We start from the raw sequence: 27,956 nt of genomic DNA on the forward strand, positions 1-27,956 counted from the left end.
GTGACTGTAGCCCTAGTTGTCCTTATCTTTAATGGCTTGCTTTAACTTGAATACCTGTTCATGTTTTCTCAAGAGTGATCATCACTGTCATGTCATTATTTTGCAAGGCAAGTGAACATAAATACAGCCTTTCATCATGCGTAGACTCAGCTGACAATCAACAAAGGTTTCTCTTCCGTATGTGTTGTGTGACAGAGATGACATGCTAGAAGATTATCCTGGAATGGGCAACTCACAACTCTCTGGTTTAATTTCAGTTCTGCCAATAAGCCATTAGGTCAACCATGTTGCCTGCTGGCAGGGTCTCTGTTTCCAAGCAGGTGACAATTAATGATACTTGTTATCTTCCTTGAGGGGCGGAGAGAGTTGGCTAATAGAAGATAACACTATTTCTGAAAATGGTATAAACCACTGTCGAAACTAAAATTATAGGAATTAATCTCATCCAGCTTTTTTGGTAGCACAGATTTGGCTGGCTTTCAGAAAGCTGGTTTTATGACAAAGCTGATTTGCCATATTTGAAACTGCTACAATTTTAGCTTTTCATTGATGTCAAACAAAGCTAAACCAGTAATGGCTGGGAGATCTCTCTGTTCCTTCACTGATGAGAACCAAAATAAACTTTTAGAGATCAAAGCAACAATGCTATCGTGTGGTAACAGAAGCTTAAAATGGTGAAATTGTATGAGTCAACTGCATGACTCTCAAACAATTCCAATGTACTAGGTGCTAATAAACTTTTGAGTCTGAAACTTTTATTCATTAAAACATGCAAGTGATCAATGAGGGTTTGGAAGGTAGTCTGATTTTCATGGGCCGTTTCAAGCTAGTGGGATTGGAAAATCCCCAGTTACTAGTGTAACTCCTTAAATATTCAAGCCCTGAGAAGAAGGTGAGAGTTCCCAGTGAAACTGAGGAACGATGGTGGATCTTAGCAGCGTGGGCAATTTACTTAAACACACAATCTAGACGCTCTTAATTTTTGTACAATGATCTGGTGAATTATCAATCTCTTTTTTTTTTATTTTAAAAGAGTGTGTGAGAAAATAAAATGTACATAAACATACACTGGTGAAATATGACTTCATGTTCTCCCATTTTGAAAGTGTGTTTTTCATCATATAATGAGAACAAAAGTACTTGGTCGAGAACTGATCTTTGAAATCATAACAGAGCATACAATACAATATAGCATCCAATTTGACATGCAAGTGTGTGATACCCATCACTTTTCTCAGAAATGAGTAAACTCTGGTCAAATATTTCATCTTCTTCATTGCATCTATCACTGTCTAAAATTACCTTGTTTACTTATTTGTATTATTTTTCATTGTTTATCTTCTCTGCACTCAAGCGGAAGCTCATGAGGCAAGGGGTGTAGTCTCTTTGTCACTACTGTATCCCTGGACATTGCCTAGCACACAAGACATGCTTGATAAATATTTATTGAATAAAGGCATTATCAATACAACTTGAAAACCATTTGGTATACTACTTTGTAAGTATATATGTGTATTTCTCAACTTCATTTTACTGAAGCCTCCTCAAAGGCAATGTTTATCAGCTTTACCAAGTGCCTTGTTATCAGATGGGAACAATATATGTTTAGTGAAGGGGTATAACTGGTGCATGACGTTTCAGAAACAATGATACACTGGTTAGAAGCAGCACACCCTTCACTGTCAGACTTCAGTAACAGCTCTTCTGTTCCTTATGCTTTCTTCTTTTTTAAGCATACTTCTTTATTGTGGTATAATAGTGAAATGTGCAGATCTCAAGTGTATCATTGATGTGTTTTGACAAATGGATATATCATGAAACCCACACCCCGACTAGATATAGAACGCTTACATCATTCTAGAAAGCTTCCTTGTGCTCTTTTCTAGTCAATCCATTACTTCTCCCCTCCCCCTTCCATTGTTCTTTTTTCTGTCACTGTAGATTAGCTGGAAACCCTGGTGGTGTAGTGGTTAAGTGCTACAGATGCTAACTCAAGGGTTGGCAGTTTGAATCCGCCAGGTGCTCCTTGGAAACTCTATGGGGCAGTTCTACTCTGTCCTATAGGGTCACTGTGAGTTGGAATCGACTCGACGACATTGGGTTTGCTTTTTTTTGGTATAGATTAGCTTTGCTTGTTCTTCAACTTTATATAAATGGAATAATACAACATGTACTCTTTTGTGCTCGGCTTCTTTTTTGCCATTTAAAAACAAAAAAACCATTGCCTTTGAGTCGATTCACAGAGTAGAACTGCCCCATAGGGTTTCCAAACTGCTGACCTTTTGGTTAGCAGCCAAGCACTTAGTCACAATGCCACCAGGACTCCTCTGTGCCATGTACCTGTGAAACTCATTCATTTTCTTTGTACATCAGTAATGTGTTCCTTTCTATTGCTGAGTAGTATTCCACTGTATTAACATACCAAAATTTATCCATTCTCTGTTGATGGACATTTGGATTGTTTCCAGTTGAGGACTATCATGTCATAGGACATATCAAGAAAGCTGTTGTAAATTTTCTTATATGAATCTTTGTGGACATATGTCTTAATTTCTCTTGGGCAAATAGGAGTGGAATTACTGGGTCATAATGTAAGTATACTTTTATTTTTATAAGAAACTGCCAACCAGTTCTCTAAAAACAGTTGTATCATTTTATACTCCCCCCAACGATGTATGAGCGTTCTAGTCGCTCTGTATCATTGCCAGTATTTGGTATTGTGCTTTTTAAAATTTAGTTGTTGTACTAGGTGTGAAATGGTATCTCATTGTGTATTAACTAGCATTTCTCTGATGATTAATGATGTTAAGCACCTTTTCATTTGTTTATTAGCCATTTGCTTACCTTTTTTTGTGACGTGTCTGTTCAAGTCTTTTGCCCATATTCTATTTGGGTTGTTCTTTTTATTGGTGAGTTGTAGGAGTTCTTGACACGTTATGGATACAGATTCATTTTTGATATCTGATTGTGACTATCTTTTCTCTGAATCTCTAGCTTGCCTATTCATTTATTTCATGCTATCTTTTGAGGAACAAAGTTTGAATTTTGATGAAGTCTAATTTATCAGTTTTTTAAAATAGATTGTTTTCTGGGTCCTGTCTTAGAAATCTTTCTTCTCTAAGGTCTTTCAGAATCTCTATCTTGAATTAATTTTTGTATACTTAAAAATATATACATATATCACTCAGTTTTACCTAGATTTTTAGGATCACTCAGAAATGCTAGAGCTATATGCAATTCTACTGAGATTCTGCAGGGAAAAATATTTGATTAACAAGTTTATTAACATAGAAACCTGATTTTGGCAGCTAAAACATGCATTCAAGTAATTAAGTCATTACTTAGCTATTTTATTCAAGAACTGAACCTAATAAGCAATTCTGAATGTTTTTTTTTTTTTTTTTTTTAGAGAACAACATGGGCACAAATGACCTAGTTTGGGTCACTTTATTATTGTTTTTTGTAGTTGCAGGTTTTCTCTGTTTTTCCTGACTACAGCACATATATATTACCTTTTGTTTTATAAGTAAGAATCAGTTTTATAAAAAAAGGTAGCATAGAAGCATTTTGGAAGGTAGAAGGGAGCCTGTCTGAGATTGAAACTTTTTCCTGCATAATCCGGAAATGGAACACCTAGACCTGATAGAAATTTTTTATCTTACTGTGTTTTATGTATTAACTGCTCAAGACTTCCAAATATTTTGTAAATATTTTCCTGGCTAAAGTTATATTTGGATCTTTTTAATCTTAAATAAAAGAAGAAGATTAGAAGCAGCATGAGATTTGGATGTGGAAGATCCTGAGTTTGAATGCAGCCCCTTCCCAACCCGATTTCATCACCCATACCCCACTGCTGATACCCACTGCCCTCGGGTCAGTTCCCACTCATAGCAACCCCATAGGACAGAGTAGAACTGCCCCAGAGAGTTTCCAAGGAGCTCCTGGTGGACTTGAACTGCCAACCTTTTGGTTAGCAGCCGTAGCACCTAACCACTACGCCACCAGGGTTTCCTTCATTAACCATATGAATTTAGAATCGACTTGACGGCAATGGTTGTTTTTTTTTTTTTTTTTTAAGTGAATTTAAGCAAGGCATATAATTCCTTTGAGCATCACTTTCTTCATTTGTAAAATGGAATAATACTGATCTCTCAGAATTATTGTGAGTATTAAATTCAATCTTGTATATAAAGTGCCTGTCAAGTAGTTGGTGCTCAATAAATGTTAATGATCCCAGCACCGCTATTTTCTGATTCTTGAGTTACTCTCTCAAGAAAAGAAAACATGTAAAGCTACACAAACTCTAGAAATTAGATTTTCTATATCAGCCTATGGCAGTGTTTCTCAAACTGGGACTGAAAATGCATTGGAGTCTTCAGGCAGATTGTTAGGGGTGAGATGGTTTTCTACAGGATTTTTAAAGAAATTGTTTTTATTGGAATGATAATCTTAAAATATTAAAATATGCAGAGGGTTAAATATATGGATAATCACCTTATAACTAAGCATTACCATGAGATTTCATTATAAATTTTCATTTACGTTTGCAGTGTCATCTTATTGAGCTAAGGGACTATCGATGTGACAGTGTGTGTAACTGGCAGCTCTAAGGTTGGTATGTCCTACTGTCTAAATGACAGTAATGGCCAGTATCTGCCACTATACTCATGTTGAATTATTTGTCCATAAAGGCAAAATTTCCTTTTCCTAATGATAATATACACGTGAATAACATTTTCAGTGATCAAGATGTTAGTTTCTTATGTTGTTTAATAAATCAATACTTTGATTTCACATCATAAAAATGATAAGCCACTGAGTAATGTCCTCCTTTGCGGGGGCTAATGAGAAGTGAACACAGATGGAATAATGTAAATAATGTGTCTGCTATACAAATAAAAGTTTAACAGTAATTTGAATATTCTAAATTGAAAACAGAGTAGAAGCAATAATAGTAAAATTTGATTTACAATTATTTTTGAAACTGTGTAAAAATGAGCCACTTTTAGTACTCACTAATCGCCTTTGTGAAATTCTGCATTCTTAAGCCTCATTCATGGCAAACGTTGTGCTTAGCCTGTTTGAAAAACCACCAGGCCTGTGATTCCTGTGTAAGGCTTGTTTCACTGCAGGAACCTGTTTGCCTTGTTTTGGGGGTGACAGAGAATTTTTGATTACACAGAATCTCTCCATTAATCCTTTCCTCTCTTGCCAACAATTGTTGAAACACTGGTCAAATAAAGTCACAAGCAGGTTTAAAGGAAACACAATGTGAAGCCTAGTTCCTTCTTTACCTTCAACAGACCAATTATGAGCTCAGGGCTGATACGAGAAATATTATTAAAAGCTTTTTTCTAAAAATTTCAAACTTGGTAATCTTTCCTTGTACCAAATTCCATCAAAATTTGATATTTAGTGCGAATTTCAATTATACTGTGTAAAAATGGCGATGGGGCTGCCTCTGATCTCCTCTGACTTCAAGAGAGGGAGAGAGAATCACCGTTAGCATCAGCCCAAAGCTGATTCCTAAGAGGCCGAAGTCAGACATCCTCCTCTCTCTCCCCTTTTTAGAATTCTGACACCAACCGTCCCTCTCACGTACTCTCTACTTCTCTGCTGAGTTTGGTAGTTTGTTGCAATGGCTACACAGAACTCATAGACCATACTCACAGTTATGGGATATATTAGGGAGGTAACAGGTTACAGTTCTGGTTCAAGAACGCTCAGGAGGATACAGTTCTTGAATCAGGACAACCTTCTCTCAGCTGTGCCCACAGGCAGGTCTCTCTCAGTTCCTCGGCCCCTCCACCTGGCCTCTGCCCTGCTCTGGCAAGTGTTACAAAGCTCTTTCAGCTCTGCCTATAAGTGCCCAGTGGAAACCCCGGTGGTGTAGTCGTTTAGAGCTACGGCTGTTAACCAAAATGTTAGCAGTTCGAATCTATCAGGTGCTCCTTGGAAACCCAATGGGGCAGTTCTACTCTGTCCTATAGGGTTGCTATGAGTTGCAATGGACTCGATGGCAACGGTTTATAAGTGCCCAGAGGCACCCCACTCCACCAGTAAGCCTCAGCCAAAAGGCACTCAGCTCTAGCTCAGTGGGTCAGCAAACATAGCTCCGCCAAGTGCCTGGAGGCACCCTACCCCACCAGCAGCAAGCCTCCTGCCTGAAGGTGCTCGGCTTTCTCGCTCAGTGGGCTGGGAAGGCCACCGCTGTGTCTCCTGCCTCTGCTGCCGCCGTTTCTCTGCCACCACTACTTGCCACCTTCGATGTAACAGCTCTCTCTATCTGTCATGGTTCTGCTGCTCTCTCTGTCTTCCGTGTTACAGCTCTTCTTGCTCTCTCTGTCTCCCTTTAAGCCTAGTTGGATGGAAAAATTGACCAATCCCCTCATTAGGCTTCCATATACCTTATTTGCATCATCTCACCTCCACAAAGGTGCCACAGACTTTCTTTACATTATTAGCAAGCTATCCAATTCCTTGGTGGGCCACAAGCACCTCATTCGCTTGGTCCCGCCCAGATATTTTTGGGGGGATACAAAGGCTAAAAGCCATATTAAGTAATTCACATATTAAATATGTGGATTACTTAATTCACGTATTAAGTAATGCACCACAACCGTTACGCTAACTCCATGTCGAAACAAATAATATAGCTTTATAGAGTCATCAAATAACATAATGGCATTCAAGGATTGCTCACTGGCAAAGTGTAATTTAAGAATGAGGCCTGATTTTCCTAAACTACCTTATTTCATAGACTCTAAAGTCCAGGACTCAAACATACCAGTGATCAGGAAGATGGCATAGGACCAGACAATGTCTCATTCTGTTACATATAAGGTCGCCATGAGTTGGAGCTGAATTGCGGACAACTAAAAAAACAATGAAGATCCCGTGTATGGTGTGCTGTGTTCTGATTTCAAAGATGTTAAAACGGCTGGTGATGACTGTAAAGCACTATTGATTATAAAATACATCAGTGGTTAAGTGTTGGGCTGCTAACCAAAAGGTCAACAGTATGAATCCACCAGCGGCAACCATAAAGGGTAGTTTACTCTGACCTGTAGGGTCACCCTGAGTCAGAATCTACTCCATGGCAACGGGTTTTTTGTTTGTAAGATATGAAAAAAATGTGTGTTCCAGTATCTATTCAATTTGGTAGTAAACAAAAGTTCCATTTTTTAGAATATATTTACATGAATTGGTAATCTCTGCATTAGTTAAAACACAGAAATAGATTAGATACAGAACTAAGCCAGAAGTTATATCTTTCCACTACCAAAACCAACAACTGCAATTTAGTTTTAGCAAAATACGTCTACCGTTATAAATTAACATTGTAAATTTGAATTTTATTGATTTTGTAGTTAATTTGTAAATCTGCTTTGGTTTTAAGGTTGTGCAACGGCTAAAAGAATACGGAGTTTATACCCAGTTTCATGTTTATATATATTTAAATGACAATATGATAGAAATAATTTAAGAAACAGTAGAGTTCTGGGGAAAACTTTTTGTTTTAAAAGGGGTCATTCATAAATCACCTGTGGAAAACTCTGCTCTGGCCGTTTTAACACCACATCGTTGAGTCATGCCATGACTCTAAAATTAAGCTTTCTTGCTATTTCTGTGCACATTTCATTGATAATTTAACACTATTATAAAGATGTATTCCCCAAAGGATTTGGTCTCCTGCCAACTTCTGATTTTTTTTCCCCACCTATGTAAAAAAGATTTTTCCTCTTTTCAGGATAGAAAGGGTTTTTCAGGTAGCCAGCCACTTGAGTTTAGCCTGACTCTGAAGGGGCTTACAACTTGTAGGGACATCAAGTTCATGATCCTCTAACTCTGACCATTCTTCCAACTATAATTTCCTTTAACCATACATCTTTTAATAAACTGTTAACGTTGTAAGGTTTTTAAAGAGAGAGAAAAGGATGTGAAGTTGTTTTGATATCATTGTTCAATCACAAAATTGGACATCAATTTATTATGTCTTAATAACTTTTAAGTCAGAAATGGTTTATTGGAAAGACAGGCCATTAGAAGAAACATATCAAAGCATATTTTCTTAGTAATCTGGCGATTTAACTCAATAGGTTTGCCATTTTTGCCTAACTTTTTTGGAGGGTGGGGAGCATATAGTGTCTTTATTTTCAAAAGCTGTGAAAGAAAAGAATTATAACTATAAACACTGGGAAAGATTGGTTTAACAATAACCTCTGTGGGTTTTCTGTTTCTGTTTCAGCATGAATATGATTTCACACTATTTTCTTTTTGATTTCACACTATTTTATATGATTTCACACTATTTGTTTTTGCACATCAGAAAATCAAGCACCAATTCAGAGATTCTGAAAGTTATTGATCTTCAGCAGGTTTTTACTCCAAAATCAGATCATAGTTGGAGGAGGGGTAGGATGACCACAAGAAGGAGAAAAAGGTGAAACTTCAGTTCTTTCTTAAAGATGCCATATTTCTTATTACGGGTGCTATTTTAACAAAAGGTAGGCAAAGTTTTGTCCTTCACTTTACCTCCATATATGGAATGCTGTAACCACATCAATACCAGAACCCTAGACCTTTGACGTCATTTCTGTACATGTACAACGATCAATACTATGACTTAACATCATGTTTTTCTTGCTGTAATTAAAATCAAAATATTGAACACTAATATTCGAATTTCTTGCCAAGAAATCTCTCCTGCACGTTGGTAAAAAACGGCCAAAGTTAGGGAACCACCTTCCCTAACTAGGGAGATTTAAGGAAATACAAGAATGATTCTCCAATTCAACTATCAGTAACAGTGCAATTCCTCAAAGCCAAGGCTCGGGCCAAACCGGTGGATTTCAGCATGCCCGTAAGCGCTCCCGCCATCCCAGGACAGGCCTGAAGGTCGTCGTCTGGGAAACGTCGGGGGGGGGCGTGGCCACTCCGCTCGGGCTTCTCCGTCCGCGACCCCCGGACCCTTGCGGAGAGAAAGCGGGCCGCTGGCCCGGGCTTCTCCGCCCCTCGGCTGACCAGCGCCTCTGCGGAATGGACCCGAGACACCAGCGCTGATGCACCCGGGCCCGGTGGATCCTAAAGCGTGGTGCCCACCGTTCCAGAACTGAGCAGTCCTGGCGCTGGGAGGTACCTCTCCGAGGGCTGGACGCTGGGCTCGTTTCAGCAGCGCCTTTCTGGAACCAGCACAAGGCCGCTGTGTCACGGGCGATATGTGATTATTTTACTGGGAAGCACCCGTGTTCGACTCAGGGACCTGGTGACACGGTTTGCCAGCCGATTCGCAAACTCCTCAGGGAAAGGGAGACGTCGCCTGCGCCAGCCGGTGTTGGCAGGCCTCCAGGATCACTTCAGCCGAGCCGTCCCCGGCCGGGTCTGGACCCACTTCGCACCGCTGCGGCCGCACTGACGGCGCGTCTCCCGCGCTCTGGGACCCTAGAGCCCAGCGGCGGGAGACCCCACAGCACCAAGCCTGGGTCCCGCCGTAGGGGCCCTTACCCAAGGTGCACCGGGTGCTCATTTGCATGTCCCACCTGACAGGTAAACCCCCAGGTCAATCGTGCGGCCTAGAGATCATAACGCCAGGTTTGCAAGCCTCCTTTTGTCGTTCCGTTTGATTAAGTTTCCATAACGTTCTGAGATCGAAGGGAAGGCGTGCCGGTTGGTCACCATAAGCGAGAGAGGAAAGGATCTCTGGTCCCTTATATAAGCGCTGGCCCTGCATCCTAACCGTGCTCGCTTCGGCAGCACATATACTAAAATTGGAACGATACAGAGAAGATTAGCATGGCCCCTGCGCAAGGATGACACGCAAATTCGTGAAGCGTTCCATATTTTGCGCGGTTCCCGGAGCTGAGACCCCAAGTTGGTTTGTAATTATGAAACTAAACTATGTGGAATCAAATATTTATACTGATTTTTTCACTACATAAAAATCCACTGTAGGCAATCTATGAAATAAGGAGTTGTGTTATACGTGGAATTTTATGTACAAATATGTCGTTCTTACATATCTCAGAAGAAGAGAAAATGCATTTCCTCCGTTGGCTATAACCATCTGAAATCGAGTTATTTATCGTCCTGCCTTCCCCATTACTCCATCAAAATACACTCCATGAGGCCCGAGGCCTGGGTAGGCTGACTGTTCACTAGGAGACTGCCTGGCCCATGACAATTGCTTCACGTTTTGTCACTAAAGGAAGAAAGCAATATTCGCGCACACCTCTTGGGCCTGCTGTGACATTCATTCTTCGGTCCCTTTTTTTTGTTTTTCCTCATTGTTGCCTCATTTTAGACCTGAGTGTTTACAGTGTCTTTCACTTAGGCTGCTAGCTGCACAAAGGCATGGACTGTTAACCACAGGCTGATTATTGGATGAGATCAATAAGGTTTGTTGGTGACTAACCAAACCATAACCAAACCTAGTGCCCTTGAGCGATCCTGATTCACTCGGGAGAAAGGCCTGGCGATCTGCTTCTGAAAGGTCACTGAGAGCCCGATAGAGCACAGTTCTACCGTGAAACACATGGGATGCCAGAAGCGGAAGGGACTCCATCCACTGCAACTGGTTTAATTTGGGTATTGATTATAAAGTTCCAGAATAAATGGAAAACTGTTGGAAGCCGCAAGCCCATTTGGATCTGTTTTCACCGGTCTTCTTTCTTATGCCGGTTTCGTGTGCTTATTTCCATCTAAAAAACCCACCGTCGATTCCATCTAGCCTGCAAGAAACAGAAATGCCGGCTTTACATAAACTGGACAAATTGTGTGGTGTGAAATTTGATTAATAGAAAAATCCAGTGCCCAAACAAAAAACCTAATTTTAATCGGTGAAAACATATTCGAATATGATTACCTTGGTAAATTTGCTAACAGTAAACAGACTGAAGCGGTCGTGGAGTTGCATGGAGGTCGTTCAGGCAGGCATGCGAGTAGGCGGCCGTGACGGACTCGTAGGCATCCTCGAAGTGTTAATCAGCGAAGTAGTTCCGGAAACCGCGCAAAATATGGAACGCTTCACGAATTTGCGTGTCATCCTTGCGCAGGGGCCATGCTAATCTTCTCTGTATCGTTCCAATTTTAGTATATGTGCTGCCGAAGCGAGCACGGTTACTACGCCGGGCCAGCCCTTATATAAGGGACCAGAGATCCTCTCCTCTCTCGCTTATGGTGACCAACCGGCACGCCTTCCCTTCGATCTCAGAACGTTATGGAAACTTAATCAAACGGAACGACATTACGAGGCTTGCAAACCTGGCGTTATGATCTCTAGGCTGCGCGACGACCTGTGGGTTTTACCTATCGGGTGGGACATGCAAATGAGCACCCGGTGCACCTTGGGTAAGGGCCCCTGTGGCGGTACCCAGGCCCGAAGCTGTGGTTCTCGCGCCGTCACGCTTTGCTAGCGGAGCATGCCGGGTGCCACGAGCGTGACTACTGCCCCTTCGCGCACGGCGTCCTTGGAGACCCTGGCGAGCGGAGCCCAAAGGAGGCTGGCGGGGCCCGGGTCGGCGCGACTCTTTTAGAGCCTGTAGTTTCACCACCTATACCTCGATTATGAGTGCTTAAAAAAAAATCACCCGGCCATTATCACACCCAGAAAGGTAATTCCTCAATATTACCTAATATTCAGTCAACACCCAGATTTCCTTTTTCAGAGATGCCCTATTTAAAGTTATTAGGATCCAAACAAGTTCTGGCACTGGATTTGGTTGCTATGCCTTTTAGGTCTCTAATATCTTCCAAAGGTCTTCCCTCCATTTCTTTCCAAACCATTGATTGTTGGATAACTAGGGCGTTTCCTATGTGGAATGTCACACAGCTTGGATTTGGCTGTGTCCTTACTCACTTGTTTCTCTATCTTCCATATATCCAGAAAATTTATGCTTAGATTCTAAAGTCTTTGTTAGATTCCGGTTCTACTTTTGAGATTCATAGTTAGGCCATGGACTTCCTATTGCAGCTGATGTCTGACATAACCACTGGGTTAAGATGAGGTCAGCAGCCTGATCCCTTCATTATAATGTTTCCCATAAGCCTTTCACTTAATGGTTTTAGAATTCGCTGATGAACGGTGCTCAGGAAGAGGGTCTGGTGGTTTTTGTTTGTTTTTAATCCTTGGCTCATGAGCTATAAGGATGTAATCCCAAGGCACCTGGTGACCAAGTTGTGTGCCTCATGAAAGAAAATTGAGAGAATATGACCAGGAAAAGAGATGAAGAAAGAGTGTTGATGTTGTTTGAGTCTCAGGATCACTTGGTTCTGTGATTAGGTGCTTTCCACAGCTTGGGTACAGACTGATTTAAAGAGATTTTTCCAGCTTACCCAATTTTTTAACAAGAAAAAGAGTTTTATATTCTGTAACATTTAGACTCTTGCCAATAAATGTTATCATAATACTTCAAAAATATTTAGATTGGTAGTGGAATAGAAGAACTGTCTTCCTTAGTGGTATATAAAAGCATGTTGCGTCTTACAACCGATGGCATCTTAGATGAGATGTGGTATCTCATTTTTCAAAGAAGAAACTGAGGCTGAGATGAGTACAGGGATGTTTGTGGGCGATACTGACACTGGTGTGGCCATATTCTGATGCCAAGTCCATTGTTCTTTCTGCTGTACCACTAATAGCTTTACTAATAGCTTTACTAGGTTGTACTATTTACTATAGATTACAAGGAAAAGAATAAAGACTTGGAGCTTACCATTTTACAACCACATTTTTGAATTCTGCTTATTTGCAACAACAGAACAGGATACACTGCTAAGTAGAAATTCTAATCTTTTCCTTTAATCACAGAAAATTCAGTGATGTGACACAGTTGAAATAGGCAAAAACCACAAACTGTTTCCTCTTCAGGAATTTTGCCCAAATTAAAAAGAAGAACCTCAACCCAAATCCTCATATCCTCTTCAGCAAGGGACAGATGAGTCACCTGGAGCCACAGCATCAATTACCAGCGTCACCTGGTGTGAAATTGGGGCACTCTGTTGGGGAAACAATGGTCCTCAGCCTGGGCTACACATTATAATCACCTGGAGGGTTTTAAAATACCAGAGCTTGAGCCTTTCCCTGAAGATTCTGATTTAATTGAACTGGGGCAGGGGCGGGGGGCCGCCCCATCCATGAGTTTTCAGGTGCCCCCTCTACCTCCCCCCCCCCCACTCCATGATTGGTGATTCCTGATTCTAAAGTGGTACAAAGCCCAGGACACTTTTGGGAAGCCCAGGGATCTTTTTTTGGCATTCTCTCTCGCTCCCTCTCTCTCCTGTGAGTTCAAAGATTTGCTTTCAGGATTGTCAGCACCCTTCCTTCTATCTCCTCTTTTTTCTTTTACACTAGACATATTGTGCGTCAGATGAAGCTTGTCTTGAGGTTTCCACCAGGGTCCTTCCACTGCTGTTGTTAGGTGCTGTCAAGTCGGTTCCTACTCCCTGTGTACAACAGAATGAAACACTGCCTGGTCCTGCACCATCCTCACAAGCACTGCTGTGTTTGAACCCATTCTTGCAGCGCTGTGTCAGTCCATCTCGTTGAGGATCTTCCTATTTTTCGCTGACCCTCTACTTCACCAAGCATGAGATATCCTTCTCCAGGGACTGGTACCTCCCGATAGCATGTCCAAAGTACCTAAGACGAAATCTCACCATCCTCACTTATAAGGAGCATTGTGGCTGTTCTTCTTCCAAGACAGATTTGTTTGTTCTGGCCAAGACCCATTGCTGTCGATTCCTACTCATAGTGACCCTACAGGACAGAGTAGAACTGCCCCGTACAGCTTCCAAGGAGCACCTGGTGATTCAAACTGTCGCCTGGTTGGTTAGTAGCCTGAGCTCTTAACCACTGCGCCACCAGGGCTCCCGTTCTTCTGGCAGTCCATGGTATATTCAAAATGCTTTACTAACACCATAATTCAAAGGCATCAATTCTTCACCAGTGTTCTTTATTCATTGTCCAGCTTTTGCATGCATTGAGGCACCTGAAAATACCATGGCTTGAGTCAGGCACACTTTAGTTCTCAAAGTGACATCTTTGCTTTTAACACTTTAGAGAGGTCTTTTGCAGCAGATTTGCCCAATATAATATGTTGTTTGATTTCTTGACTGCTGCTACCATGGGTGTTGACTGTGAATCCAAGTAAAATGAAATCCTTCAAAACTTAACTATTTTCTGTTTATCATGATGTTGCTTATTGGTCCAGTTGTGAGGATTTTATTTTCTTTATATTGAGGTGTAATCCATACTGAAGGGTGTTGGTAGTCTTTGATCTTCATGAGTGTGTGTTTCAAGTCCTGTTTGTTTTCGCCCCGTTCTTCATATAGTCCACTTTCTCGAATTATTTGTTCAGCATAGAGATTGAATAAGTATAGTGAAGGGATACAACCTAACACACATCCTTCCTGATTTTAAATCACACAGTATCCCCTTGTTCAAGCTGCCCTTTGAAATCTTCTGTTCAGCTTTTACTTCATCATTTCTTCCATTTACTTTAGCTACTGTACATTTAAGGGCAAGTTTCAGAGTCTCTTATAATATCCATTTTTGTCTTTTCTTAATTTCCTGTCTTTTTAACAAACTTTTGCTTTCTTCATGTATGATGTCCCTGATGGCACCTCACAACTCATCTGGTCTTTGACATTGATGTTCAATGTGTCAAATCTATTTTGAGATGGTCTTTAAATTAAGGTGGGGTATACTCAAGATTATATTTAGGCTTTCATGGACTTGTTTTAATTTTCTTCAGCTTCAATTTGAACTTGCATATGAGCAATCGAGGAAACCCTGGTGGTGTAGTGGTTAAGTGCTACCGCTGCTAACCAAAGGGTTGGCAGTTCAAATTCACCAGGCGCTCCTGGGAAACTCAATGGGGCAGTTGTACTCTGTCCTATAGGGTCGCTATGAGGCGGAACCGACTCGACTGCACTGGGTTTGGTTTTTGGTTTTTTTGGTTATGAGCAGTTGACAGCGTGTTCTGCAGTTGGTCCCCGGCCTTTTTCTGACTGATGCTACTGAGCTCCTCCATGGTCTCTTTCCACAGATGTAGTTGATATGATTCCTGTGCATTCCATCTGGTGGTGTTTCTGTCACCAAGACCATAGTTTCCAGTTACCAATCCTCCTTCTTTGTTTCCTGCTTTTGCCTTCCAATCATCGGTAACTATCAGTACATCTTGATTGCATGTTTGATCAATTTCAGGCTGCAGAACTTGGTAAAAATCTCCAGTTTCCTCACCTTTGGATTAGTGGCTGTGCGTAAATTTGAATAATAGTCATATTAATACTGGCCTTTGTAATAGGTATATGGATATTATTCTATCACTGACAGCACTATACTTCAGGATAGACCTTGAATGTTCTTTTTGACAATAAATGCAATGCCATTCCTCTTCAATTTGTCATTTCTGGCATAGTAGACCATATGATTGTCTGATTCACAATGGCCACTACCAGTATATTTACCTCACCAATGCCTGGGATAACAATCTGCAACCATTCCATCTCATTTTTGATGACTTCCAATTATCCTAGATTCATACTTCGGACATTCTATGTTTTGATTATTAATGGATGTTTGCAGCTGTTTCTTCTAATTTTGACACATGCCACATCAGCAAATGAAGGTCCTGAAAGCTTGACTCCATTCACGTCATTAAGGTCGGCTCTACTTTGAGCAGGCAGCTCTTTCTCAGTCGTATTTTGAGTGCCTTCCAACCTGAGGGGCTCATCTTCTGGCACTGTATCAGACAATGTTCAGCTGCTATTCATAAAGTTTTCACTGGCCACATATTTTTAGAAGTAGATCACCAGGTCCTTCTTCTAGACTGTTTTAGTCTGGAAGCTCGGCTGAAACCTGTCCACCATAGGTGACCCTGCTGATATTTGAAATACTGGTGGCATAGCTTCCAGCATCACAGCAACACACAAGGCAGCACAACAGGACAAACCCAGAGATGAGTGCTGGTTCATTTGCTACTGTCTTCTTTTTTTGCCATACTCACTTCCCTCATGTTGTACCCAGGGATTCCCCAGGACCCCTCCTAAATATCCCATCTAGAAAGAACTCCAAGGGTTTTTCAGAACTCACCAGTTCGAGTTTTATTCCTTCAGGGCTGTGCTAGCATAAACTAAAATAGACCAGTGTTTCCCAAATTTGCATAGTGATAATGCCAGACTCAACTGCACAATCTCCCGAGAGGCCTGTGCCAAAGCATTCAAAAGAAGATATGGCATGGCTCCCAGATGGACGTCTGTCTGAGTTTTAATTAGGGCTTTGAACTGGTTCTTCCCAGTTTAGTCATGGGTGAAGAAGCGAAACCAAAACAGACCCAAATTTTTAAGACTTGGGTGAACTGGAACGATAACCAGAATTTGAAAAAAATTGTGAGTAGAAGCCTTGCTAGAAACTTAGTCTCCCCCTTAGAAAACAAAGGCAGCCAACGAAATCTCTTGTCTGTTCCATTTTGAGAAGAGCAGGAAGCAGCAGTGCCCTGCTCAAAGATGGCGCCCACCAGGCCTGGGAATGTGTGTGTTGGACTCCACGGTCCTGCCAATAATCCAGTCTCACACATCAGGCTCCTGAAAGGGCTCACTACACCTCTTCTGAGTCTTTAATTCCAGGGCTTCAACCTGTAATTTTCCAGATCACACAAGCTGTAAAAATTTGGATCTGTTCTGGTTTTGCTCTGGCCATGACTGAACTGGTTCAAACCGGTTTGAAGCCATGGTTTTAAAAGCTACTTTTAATGAAATGAGAAAGTTGCTGTGGTAAGCCTAGTGTCAGATGTTTTTGTGCCTGAGCCCTTTCACAGCAACCAGTTCCCTTAACTTGTAGCAGATAACCTCCTGTTCTGCTTCACTGAAAGAAAAAAAAAATGAGGCTCTCACAGATCAACTTCCTTAATTTCTTGTCCTTCCCTACAAACTTACCTGTATTCATGCTCATGCTCATCCTCATCCTCATCTGCCCCCCCCCCCCCCCCCCGTCTCAGAGCAGCAGTGTCCTTTGTATGGAAAACACTTCTGCTTGATGCAGTAACTGCATTGTCTAGACTCTAGAGATACCCTTCAGGGTTATCTGATTCCAATTCTGTGGAAGCTATTTTACAAGTCTGTACATTGTAGATAACTGGTAACAGTGCAAAATGATTCTTTTCTATAGACAGGTAAATTCTGTCCTGCCCAATACAGGTTCAATTGACTTCTCTGTACCACTCTGGAAGAAGCTGGTTTTGCCTCCATTTGCGCATGCATTTCAAAATGCCGTTACTCCATATAAATTTGTGCGTTTTTGATTTCTCCTTTGAACTGGTTGTAGCATCTGCATTGTTCCTTCATTGATTAATACGTTAAATAAAATCTTTAACCTGTTCATTTTATGTCTGTATGTGAGACATGATTTTATGTATATATATATATATTTTTTTTTTTTACATTGTCTTTTAGCAATTTGGAGGTCTTCGGCTGAGATGCCCGATGGATTCACATATCAGAACCAGGTATACCTTTCACCAGAGAAGTGCACCTCCTGAGCAGCTTAAAGCCCAGGAGCATCTTCTTTTGGCTCCCTTAGTGACACTAGAACTTTGCTGATTGTTTTTATAATTTAATTTTCTTCTCTCCTAATTTTGTGGTTTGTCTTTGTTCTGTTTTCAGCTGTTAAGTTGTTCCTCACTCCTGGTGGCAGTGACTGGGAATTTGGTTTTATGGTCTGTTTGGTGATCTCTGTAAATGGACTAGTGTTTTATAGAAATCTAGTCTCTTGTTGGCAGAGAAACAACAAAGAAATTAGTTTGTTAGTCTTATTTTTTGCCTAAATTTGTCAGTTTTGGGTACAAATCAGTTAAGAATGTTGTGCCCACTGAGAGAACACCTTTTTGACATCTGATGCCTTTTTGTGCTTCTGTATTTACTCTTGACCCATGCCTGAAATTTGGAATTGAAGGTGTGAGTTCTTATCTATACAGAAATATGTATGTAATTCCGAAAGGTCTTCACCATTCATGGTATGAGTGTATAATGTTTTCTTAAATCTGGATGGTATTTATAAAGTAGATGATAAAATCTCCTAAATTAAAGGTGCCCTCTTCTGAACAGCTTATGAGATAAATAAGTGCTTATATAAATATAATATTCCTGTAATTCCCAGGAACTAAGGAAATGGAATTTCTAAAACTTTAAATATGCTGGATTAAAAAAATATTCTTAAACAAATCAGCTCAGGTACATTTTAAAAATTCAAATTCAAATAATATAGGTAAATCTTTGGCAGACTAGACTTGTTTAATACTTTCTGTTTAATAAAAACAGCCATGTCTTCTCTGATTTATCAGTGTTTAACTCACACACACTCATTTTTATTACACTTGGGTAGAGTTTTCCTGAACTTATACAGGTTCACTGATAGGCTGGCATTGCTTCTACTTAATATTTGATTATGAAAAGTATAAATTTGTGTTTGACCAAACTGAATCCTTATTCTAATGAACTTTATTTCAGTAGTAATCATGTTCTGTAGTAGGTCAGCTTGACAATAAATTTTCCAAGATTTTTAGGTAACTTAAAACCTTGGAGTGGTATTAAATTGGGTTAATTAATGGATAATCATTAGATATCTAGATCTTTTCTAAGTAAGGTAGAAATTGTTAATTTTAATATTAATTACCAAGCATCAGTTTAACTTATGTAAGAGATATTAGTGACTGTAGAAAGCTGTATATACTCATGAGCTCTCTTAGTCTGATAAAATGATGGAATATGACAGTTCAAATTATCTACCCTCCATTTTTGTCTATGAAATATGTTTTTATATTACTTTGGTTAAAAGATATATTATAAATGATTGAGATGACACTTAGAAGCAATAATTTCAGAGAAATATAACTGTGTACATGCTTCTGTTTTTTAAGAGAAAGAGTAGTTTTGTCCAAAACAGTGGAATAAAGTTTTTTTTTAATAATATCATTTTTTTCTATCTCTGATCTTCTCTCATTATTCTCTCTCTATTGTCTGTGGTAGTTCTCCTTTTTTATGCCTGATGTTGATAATTTGTGTGTTGTCTTTTTATTTTCCTGATAGACTGGCTAGAATTTTATTATGTTTTAAAAAAAACAGTTTTTGGTTTCATTTATCTTCCCTAATGCTTGTCCATTTTCTATGTCACTTATTTTTCCTTCCTTCTTTCTACCTTAGATTTAATTTGCTCTTCTTTCTGTAGTTTCTTAAAATGGAAACTTAGTTTGTTGATTTTAGAACCTTCTTTTTTAATATAAGCATTTAAAGCCACTGCATTAGCTAGATCTCATACATTTTAACGTGCTATGTTTTCATTTACATTAAGTTCCAAAAGAAACAAACCTGCCTTTGCTGTGTCCCAAAGGTTTTGGTATGATGTGTTTTCATCCTCATTTGATTCTAGGAATTTTTTGATTCCGTCTTTGATTTCTTCTATTACCCAGTGGCTTTTAAGCAGGGTGACATTTTCTTTGTTCCCCTTACTCTTCTGTGCTGAATTCCTTTTGTTTGTGAATTTTTTTTTCTTTAATTTTTGTAGATTTTGTGTATACTGAGACTTTGTTTTTCTTCTTTATTTTGACGAGTAGGTTTGTTAACTTTCTTTGTGGTTACCTTTAAATTTACCCTTTATCTTCCCTAAGTCCTTTATTACTTGATATCACCTTGACTTCCTCTTCATTTAAAAATTTTATACCTCCATTTGAAAGTTTATTCTCTCTTTTATTCTTCTGATGTTGTTTTTATTTACAGATTGACCTCTCTGGTTCCCTGTTGTAAATCTCTTAGTTTTGTTTTACCCTTGAGAGCTCTTTACCTAAGTTGGTATTTGGCTGATGGTGTCTTGCATCCTAGATTCAGGTAGTTGTCTGATGTTGCTGGTTCTCTAACCAAAGGACTCCCTTTAATAATTCTTGTAAGTTTGGTTTGGTTTTTATGTATTACCTTAATTTCTGTTTATCTGGAAATGTCCTAATTTCACCATGGTACTTGAACAAGAGTTCTGCAGGCCATATTATTCTTGGTTGGAAACTTTTTTTTTTCAAGGTTTTATACATGTCATCATATTGCTTTCTTGCCCGAATGGTTTCTGTTGTGTAATTAGAGCTTAATCTTATTGTTTCCCCTTTGTACGTGACTTTTCCTTTTTCTTGAACTATTCTCAGGATTCTTTGTCTTTGGTTTTAGAGAATGTGATTATGTCTTGGTGATTTTCTTTTGAGGTCTATCCTATATGGGGTTTGTTGAGCTACTTGGATGGTAGCTTTTCATCTTTCATGATATTAGGGAAATTTTCTGTTAGCAAATCTTCAATGTCTGTCTGTGTTTACTGTTTTCCTCCCTGTTCTTGAACTCCAATCCCACGTAAATTTTTGCTTTTGATTGTATCCCACATCATTCTCAGGGCTTCTTCATTTTTCATCATTCTTTTCTCTGATTTTTCCTCAAACAAAGTGGTATCCAAGGATTTGTCTTCAGTTTTGCTGATCCTGCCTTCCATTGCTTAAAAATTTTTTCCTAAAACCTTCTGTTGCACTGTCCATTTCTGAAATCTTGTTTATCTTTTGGGTTTCTAATTGCTGTTTTTGCTTGATTTCTAGTTGTTTATTTTGACATTTTGTTTATTATTTTTCTCATTTCTCCCATTGTTTTGTCTGTCTTTTCCATGATTTTATCTGTATTTTCCTTCATCTCTTGGAGAGCCCTGAATATTAGAGTTTTGAATTCCCTATCAGGTAGTTCCATTGCCTTTTCTTCTACTGGAGGGTCATCTGGTGTTTTATTCTGGATGTATTCTGGAACCATCCTATCCTGTTTTTTGTTTTTTAATATGTTTTGATATTGTGTGCTGTCTTCAGGGCATTCAGAAATTATTTTCTTCACTTATTGATTATAGACTTGTTTTGTCCTGCGTTTTTGCTTTATTTGGTTATGTCCGGGCAGGTGGGCTGGGCACGCTTTGTTGCTTGCTAGTCTGTGGGCAGGATACTTCTCAGTACCTTGTCCAGCTGGGCAGGGCCTGTCACTAAGCTGTGGTGCAGCAGGGCAGGTTCAGCAGATGGGGAGGGACGAGGATGGGTCGTTTGGGGCATGTACTGGCGCGAACAGGGTGGGGCTGAGGAGCAGTGCAGGGCAGAGTCTGGTAGTCCGCGTCTGTGCTGCTCAGGAGTGCGGTGCTCTGCGCGCAGTGTAGATAGGCAGGAGGGGAGTGAGAGGATGTGATGTGTGGAGCAGGTGCTTTGTCTCCTGTTGGAATCTCTGTGAAGTTGTCTTCCTGTACTCCCTATCCGCCGCACTTGGTGGCTGAGGTCCAGCATGGCGAGTCCGGGTCATGTTAACTGGTATGGGACCTCCACTCCGTACCTCTCCTCGTTCTCTGTCTGTTTCTTATTCCATTTGGTGCTTGGCTGTGTTCTTTCTCCCTTCATTTGATGCTTAGGGTTCCAGGATTGACATTTGTATCTGTTTTACTTAGTTTTCAGGTTTTTGCTGTAGAGGAACGGCATGGTGCTTCTGTCTATAGAGCCATGTTGGCTCTGCCTCCGAGGAATGTATCCTACAGTTGTTGGGTGGAATGTTCTATAAATGATAATAGATCAAGTTAGTTGATAATGTTGTTCAAATTATGCACATCCTTACTGTTTTTCTACACCACTTCCATGAATTCTTGAACAGGAAGGACTGTTGTAAATCTCCAACTGTAATTGTGGAGTTGTCTATTTGATCTTTCAGTTCTGACAGTTTATGCATCCTCTGTTTTGAAGCTCTGTTGTTGGATGCATCCACATTTAGGATTGCTATGTTTTCTTGAAGGAACCCTGGTGGTGCAGTGGTTAAGTGTTCAGTTGCTAACGAAAAGGTTGGTGGTTCAAAACCACCAGCTGCTGCACAGGAGAAAGATGCAACAGTCTATTTCTGTAAAGATTTACAGCCTTGGAAACCCTGTGGACAGTTCTCCCCTGTTTTGTAGGTTCTCTATGGGTTAGATTTGACTCGATGGCAGTGGATTTGGTTTTTTTGGATGTCTTCCTGATGAATTGATGTCTTTATAGTTATGAATTATCCTTCAAATATCACAACTACTAAGACTAATCAAATTGATTTTTTGTGATTTATAAGATCAGATTTAAAACAACTTGCGTTTCACCAAGCCATATCCCCTTTATTCTGGTTTGGTTTTCTTCTGTGGCAACTGTCTTCACCACAGACGTATTTATTTATTTTCTATCTTCCTTACTAGAATAAAACTCCCAAAGAGCAAGACTTTATCTGTTTTTCTCATTGCTGTATCCTAATTACCTACAGCAATGCCTGTTACAAAGTCTGACCTCAATAAATACTTTCTGAATGAATGAATTTATAATACATCCACAATAACTGTAGCAACATAATATTTTCATGAATATCCCACTGAGAGCGCCTGGATGGTGCAAATGGTTAATGTACTTGGCTGCTAACTGAAAGGTTGGAAGTTGAGTCCACCCAGAGGTGCCTTGGATGCAAGGCCTGGTGAACTACTTCTGAAAAATCAGCCATTGAAAACCCTATGAAGCATAGTTTTATTCCGACACATATGTGGTTGCCATGAATCAGAATCAACTTGACAGCAACTGTAAAGCAACCCCCAAGACCCCTGTATACGCCTTATCAAGATGTCCTCTGTTCACATGGGGACCATTCAGAAGTAACTTCTGCCTCCAGTGTGCTTTCACAGTGCTCTTCAGCCATCTTGTGCCACAAACACTGTTGTCTTGGATTCTCAGGGTCTCAGAAAGATGTTAGTGAGAGACAATTCTGTTTTAACGTGTTCTTTTTTTTTAATCTCAGCCACTTTTACTCTGGCTGAGATTTAGTCATAACAGAATCATTCCAGAAAAATGAGCCTGAGAGACAAACACCCAGACCCTGGACCCATGTTATAAGCCTCGCCTTACCCTTCTCTGGGAAGCCATTTAGGTTCTCATGTAGGATGACTCCTGCCTCCCAGCCTCATTCCTTCTAACCAACCAAACCAACCAGTTGCCGTTGAGTTGATTACAGCTCATGGTGACCCCGTGTGTGTCAGAGTGGAACTGTGCTCCACAGGGTTTCATTGGTTGATTTCCCAGAAGTAGATTGCCAGGTCTTTCTTCCAAGGTGCCTCTGGGTGGACTCAAATGTCCAACTTTTTGGTTAGCAGCTGAGATCATTACCAGTTTACTTTCTTAGTGACTCGTTATTCTTCTGCCATGGTTTTACATATCCATGGATTGTAAAGTTAGGAGTTAAGTTCTTATGCCACGACCCCAGCTGCGTAAAGCACTTACATCTCACATCACCTTATCCACACCATAGTTTCAGTTCCTCCACCTACTTTGTCCGTTCATGCAGCTGAAGGTTTTGGTTTCCTCCAAAAATTGAAGCTTCAAGTCCACCAGAAAAACTGAGGGTGCCCCCAGTTTTTTTTTACTGGAAACAGTAAATGGACCTCTTTCTGAGATTGATTTCTAAAGAGAAAAAAGAAAAATCTCTTTTTAACGAGTTGTATTTTTTGTGTGTCCTGGTAAGATCTATAGGGCTTATGGTCAAAATTCAAACTGTAGATTCACCCCTTGGGCAATGACACCTTCCTGTGAAAGAGGGATAACAATAAAGATGTCAGCCCTGTGAGGGTTGGCAGGAGGACCTGTGAGAAATGCTCAAAAATGTCTTGTGCTTTGCAAGGCTTTGCAGGTGTGTAAATTGCTGTTGTTGATGTGAGAGTTTTTTTTTTTTTTTCAAGTTGAGGGTTTGCAGTGATTAATATTATGCTCATTAATTCAAGAAGAGCATTTGGTGTTTGCATCTGCGGCCTTCACTACTTCCTGAAGAGCACCTGCCTACAACTGCTAAGTGGAGGAACACAACCCTGTGGCCACTGGTTGTTACCTTGGAAACTATGACAATATAAAACCAACAACAACAACACTGGAAGGGAAACAACGTAAATGCTAGGAAAAGCACACCTGGGACCAATAGCTGTTTTTTTTTTCCTCCAAAGCTTAAAATATTAGGCACCTGTTTAAACATGTCTCTTAGTAATTTTTTCTAGCCTCCAAAAGCTATGTACATTTGGATTGTCATTGTTAAATATATGATGAAAACGAGAAAGATAAAAATCTATTGTAACTTTGGGAAAGTTAAGACTTAAAAACCTTTTTACTTGTACCTACTACTAGCTATCGATCTTTCTCATCGTCTACTGTGAATTTCAACAGGCTCAACCTGTTAAATTCTTGGTCAGCTATGTGGTTTCCAGTGTAATAATATAGAACTTCAGAGGGGAAAAAACCAACATCCACACACCCCATAGTGTTTCCGCCATAAACTCTTTCATCCTTGGGAAAATGTATAATTCTGATTCATGCTAAACTCAGAAATGCCTTGTTCTCTGTATCCTTCATTGGCTACTACTTATCGATGACCCTCAACAATTATTGAGCATCCTCACCCCGGTACCTCAGTGCTTGAATCCTATTTTCCTTGTAGATAACTCTGGTGTTACCCGATTAGGGTCCATGCCCTGGAGTAGTGGAGCCAATGAAACATACTCCAAGTCAGAAAGAGTGAGAAAGTTTATTAAGGAGATGCATACATCACCGGGGACCCAGCAGCAACATAGGCTGTCTCTATGGAGTCCCAAAGAGCAATGTTACATTAGAGCTTATATAGAATCTTACAAGGGTTACAAGTATCTTCGTAGTCCCCTGCCAGACATTTTTTTATTAGGCTAAAGATATATATGATACCTGGGTTCCAACTTTCTTGTGGGGGTTGTATGCCACAGGTAGTCTGGACAGAACAAAAGGTTTTTTGTATCAGTTTAAAACAAAGAACAAAGTTATTAACATTTGGCCAAAACAAAGATATTAACACAAATATGTGAAGGAGGCAGGCAGAGGAAGAATAATTTATAGGTTTGCCATGGCTTTAGTTATGTTAAGCTCTCAGTTGCCCATTTTGAAAAAGGAGATGATATGCTGGGGAGTATTGGGGTCACATATTCCACCCTTTGAAACTTGGGTGACCATGTATACTTATCCCAAGTTTCAACCTATTCTTTATAGATGAGAAAGTTTCAGGTGAAAGGATTGCGCTCTCTGCCTGTGACAGGTTTGAGCTATTTACTGGACAGTTTGACTCAGGGCAGAGAATGTCATCCCACATATAGGTATAAACTACAGAGGGTAACAGATTAAGAGGCTAATAACAACCAGTTCAATTTTACTAATAAATAAGTTTTTTAGTCAGTTTTTGGCAGTCAAGAAAAATTAAATTTTTTATAAATTTTGTTAACAGGTCCCTAGTTATAAATATCAGAATATTAACTGTGTACAAACTTTGATGAGACAGGACTTGAGGGGCGAGTTAGGCATGCAACCCTCTTTTCAGACAGGGCAGACAGAAATCAGTAATGTTTAACACTTTTTTAGTAATACAGATTTAAAAATTTTTATCTCTTAACAAGGGGTTGGGGTACGTTTATTTCAGGGACAAAGATTCCCTGGGCAAAAGTCTCTCTGGCCCCTAATAGTAGTCTCACTTAAGCTAGCATTAAAAACATTTTTACTTTTTAACCCTAGAAAGTCTTACCTTCAGGCTGTCGATGGGTTGGCCTTTCACTCTTTTTGTCACTGTAGACCTGGCAGGGCTTGACTTGGAATGATGGATTCACGGTTTGACTTCTGCAAGCTTTACAACTGTGTCAGTGCTGAGTGGTACAGTGAAGGGTCCAGTCCACTTAGGTTGTAACAGGAGGTTCTTCTACTTCCGGAGGAGCACCTGGTCACAGCTATTTCAAGAGGGAACTTTTATCTGATATAACTGGGAAAGAATTTTGGTTAGAGAAAGCAAATATTTAGACATCATTACATTAGGGGCTGGGTGGAGAATCGCGGGGAGAGTTGGTGGAGACAATATGGTCTCTCATGAAGTATCTCAAAAGCACTGATTTTAAGTTTTTCCCAGGGTGCAATACAGACTTAGAGGAGGGCCAGTGGCAGAACATCTGTCTGTCTAGGGCACAGTTTACTAAGATGACGTTTTATGGTCTGATTCATTCTTTCACCCTTTTCCGATAGATTGAGGTCTCCATGTTGTGTGCTTTCCACTTTATTCTTAAGGCAGTTAAAACCTGTTGTACCTTTCTCTAGCCGTCTTGGTCTGGCAGGGAAAATTCTCTGCCCATCTCGAAAAAGAATCTACACACGCCAGTAAATATTTCATCCGATGTTTAGTTTTGAACACTTTACAAAAGTTAAATTTGATTTCTCTCAAAAGCTGTGTTTGAGGTACTGTTAGCCAACTGGAGGTGAGTCACAAATGTTCTTTTTGTTCCAATACTACAGACACTGCATGAGGGACAAACAGGATAGTATTATGTCCCAAAGAAATTATCTCGACCACCTTTGATACTGTTAGTGGCGGCAACTGCTTGGAGGCAGGCCCGCCAGCCTTTTGAGACAGTGTCCAGATTTTTAGAGAAATAGGTGGGCGGCAGGGTGTCTCTATGGTCCCAAGAACTGGGTTAATATACCAACAGTTACTCCTCTTATTTATATAATTCAAAGGATTTTTGATAATCTGGCAGCCCCAGGGCTGGGCTTTCATTAACCGGGACCTTAAATCACAAAAGGCTCTTTGACACTCAGGAATCCATTTGAACGATCTCCCTCTGCCCCCTGAGTAGCCTGATAGAGGTTAGCTTGTAACTTTCTTAAAGACACTGGGTCCAGAAAGTTTAAGACGGTTACAGTATTTGTAAGAGTCTTTCTCAGACTTATTCCCTATCAGGAGGTCCATATATTGCAGGAATATTCTTCAGCTGAAGGGAGGTAATCGCTCTAGACTTGGGCCAGCACCGTTCCAGAAATAGTGAAGGAGTTCTTAAACCCTGGTAGCACAGTCTAACAGAGTTGTTTCTTCCTTTTTGTCCCCTTCCCATTCAAAAGCAAAGATTAGCTGGCTCTCCACAGTCAGCGGGATACAAAAGAGTCTTTTAAATCCAGAACAGTAAAATGAGTACTGGAAGGTGGAAGGGCTGATAGTAGGGCATATAGGTTCAGGACTACTGGGTATAAGATCTTCACAACTTTGTTAACAGCCCACAAATCTTGAACAAAACAGTACTCACCGGTCGATGTCTTCTTCACTGGGGGAACAGGAATGTTGAATGGGGATCGGCACTCCCACAACAGTCTTCACTCTAGTATCCAGTGGTCAGTCCCTGCAGCCCCAGGGGAGCAGAGCCTCAGTTTGTTTAATCTGAGGAGGCTGACGTTGAGTAACAGCTCCATAGTCACAGGGAGGACCTTCTGAGCTCGTCCTGGCTGGCCACTGGCCCAAACCCATGGGGTCACAGCATCAACCACTCTTTGAACTTGGTCCCATTGTCTTCCTCCAGATAATCCTAGAACAGTGGCCAGTAGATTGGCCTGTTTCTTCATGTCCTGGTCTTTTCCTTGCTTTTTCTCGACCTCTTTTACCTGATCTCTGTTGGTAAAGACCTTAAATACATTCAGATGCCGGGGACGGATTATGGACTCACTTTATCTGAGCTGGCCCTTCTGCAGTGCGGACTGGCACTTCCTGGAGTGGGTAAAGCCCTTCTGGGGGAACTGGGACGAATTGCACCCCACAGCTAGTATGGGGTGGAGAGACGGTATCTGTCCCACCTCCTCCGCCTTCCCTTTCAGCGCCTTCACATTCTCATCTTTTGATACCACCTGAGGGGGTCACAAATGGGGTTTTTCCGGGTGGGGGATTAAGAACATCCTCAGGCTCTTCATCTCGTATCTCGTCATCATTATTCACCTGCACAAGAGGGGCTAAAACAGAGGCTTTACCCTTTTTTCCAGGCCATAAAGTCATAAAACATTCTGCATACATTTTTTCCCCTCACTTGTTAGTTCACGTACAGAACA

General features: G+C 40.5%; 1 protein-coding gene and 2 non-coding genes across 3 annotated transcripts in view; 2 read left to right on the forward strand and 1 right to left on the reverse strand.

Moving 5' to 3' along the window:
- Positions 1–9,737: 9,737 nt before the first annotated feature.
- On the forward strand, positions 9,738–9,844 carry LOC126084886 (U6 spliceosomal RNA). Its single transcript, XR_007519117.1, has one exon. It is a non-coding gene; the product is annotated as a U6 spliceosomal RNA (small nuclear RNA).
- A 1,162-nt stretch (positions 9,845–11,006) lies between these two features.
- On the reverse strand, positions 11,007–11,113 carry LOC126084887 (U6 spliceosomal RNA). The gene has a single exon (XR_007519118.1). It is a non-coding gene; the product is annotated as a U6 spliceosomal RNA (small nuclear RNA).
- A 6,340-nt stretch (positions 11,114–17,453) lies between these two features.
- Positions 17,454–27,956, forward strand: part of AKAP6 (A-kinase anchoring protein 6) — a 607,892-nt gene continuing 597,389 nt past the window's right edge. Inside the window, exon 1 of the mRNA XM_049897582.1 lies at positions 17,454–17,501. Within this exon, the coding sequence (XP_049753539.1) occupies positions 17,479–17,501 (23 nt within the window). The 5' untranslated portion in view covers positions 17,454–17,478. The remainder of the gene's footprint in view (positions 17,502–27,956) is intronic.

Source organism: Elephas maximus, chromosome 10, assembly GCF_024166365.1.
Source record: "Elephas maximus indicus isolate mEleMax1 chromosome 10, mEleMax1 primary haplotype, whole genome shotgun sequence".
Taxonomy (NCBI): Eukaryota; Metazoa; Chordata; class Mammalia; order Proboscidea; family Elephantidae; genus Elephas; species Elephas maximus.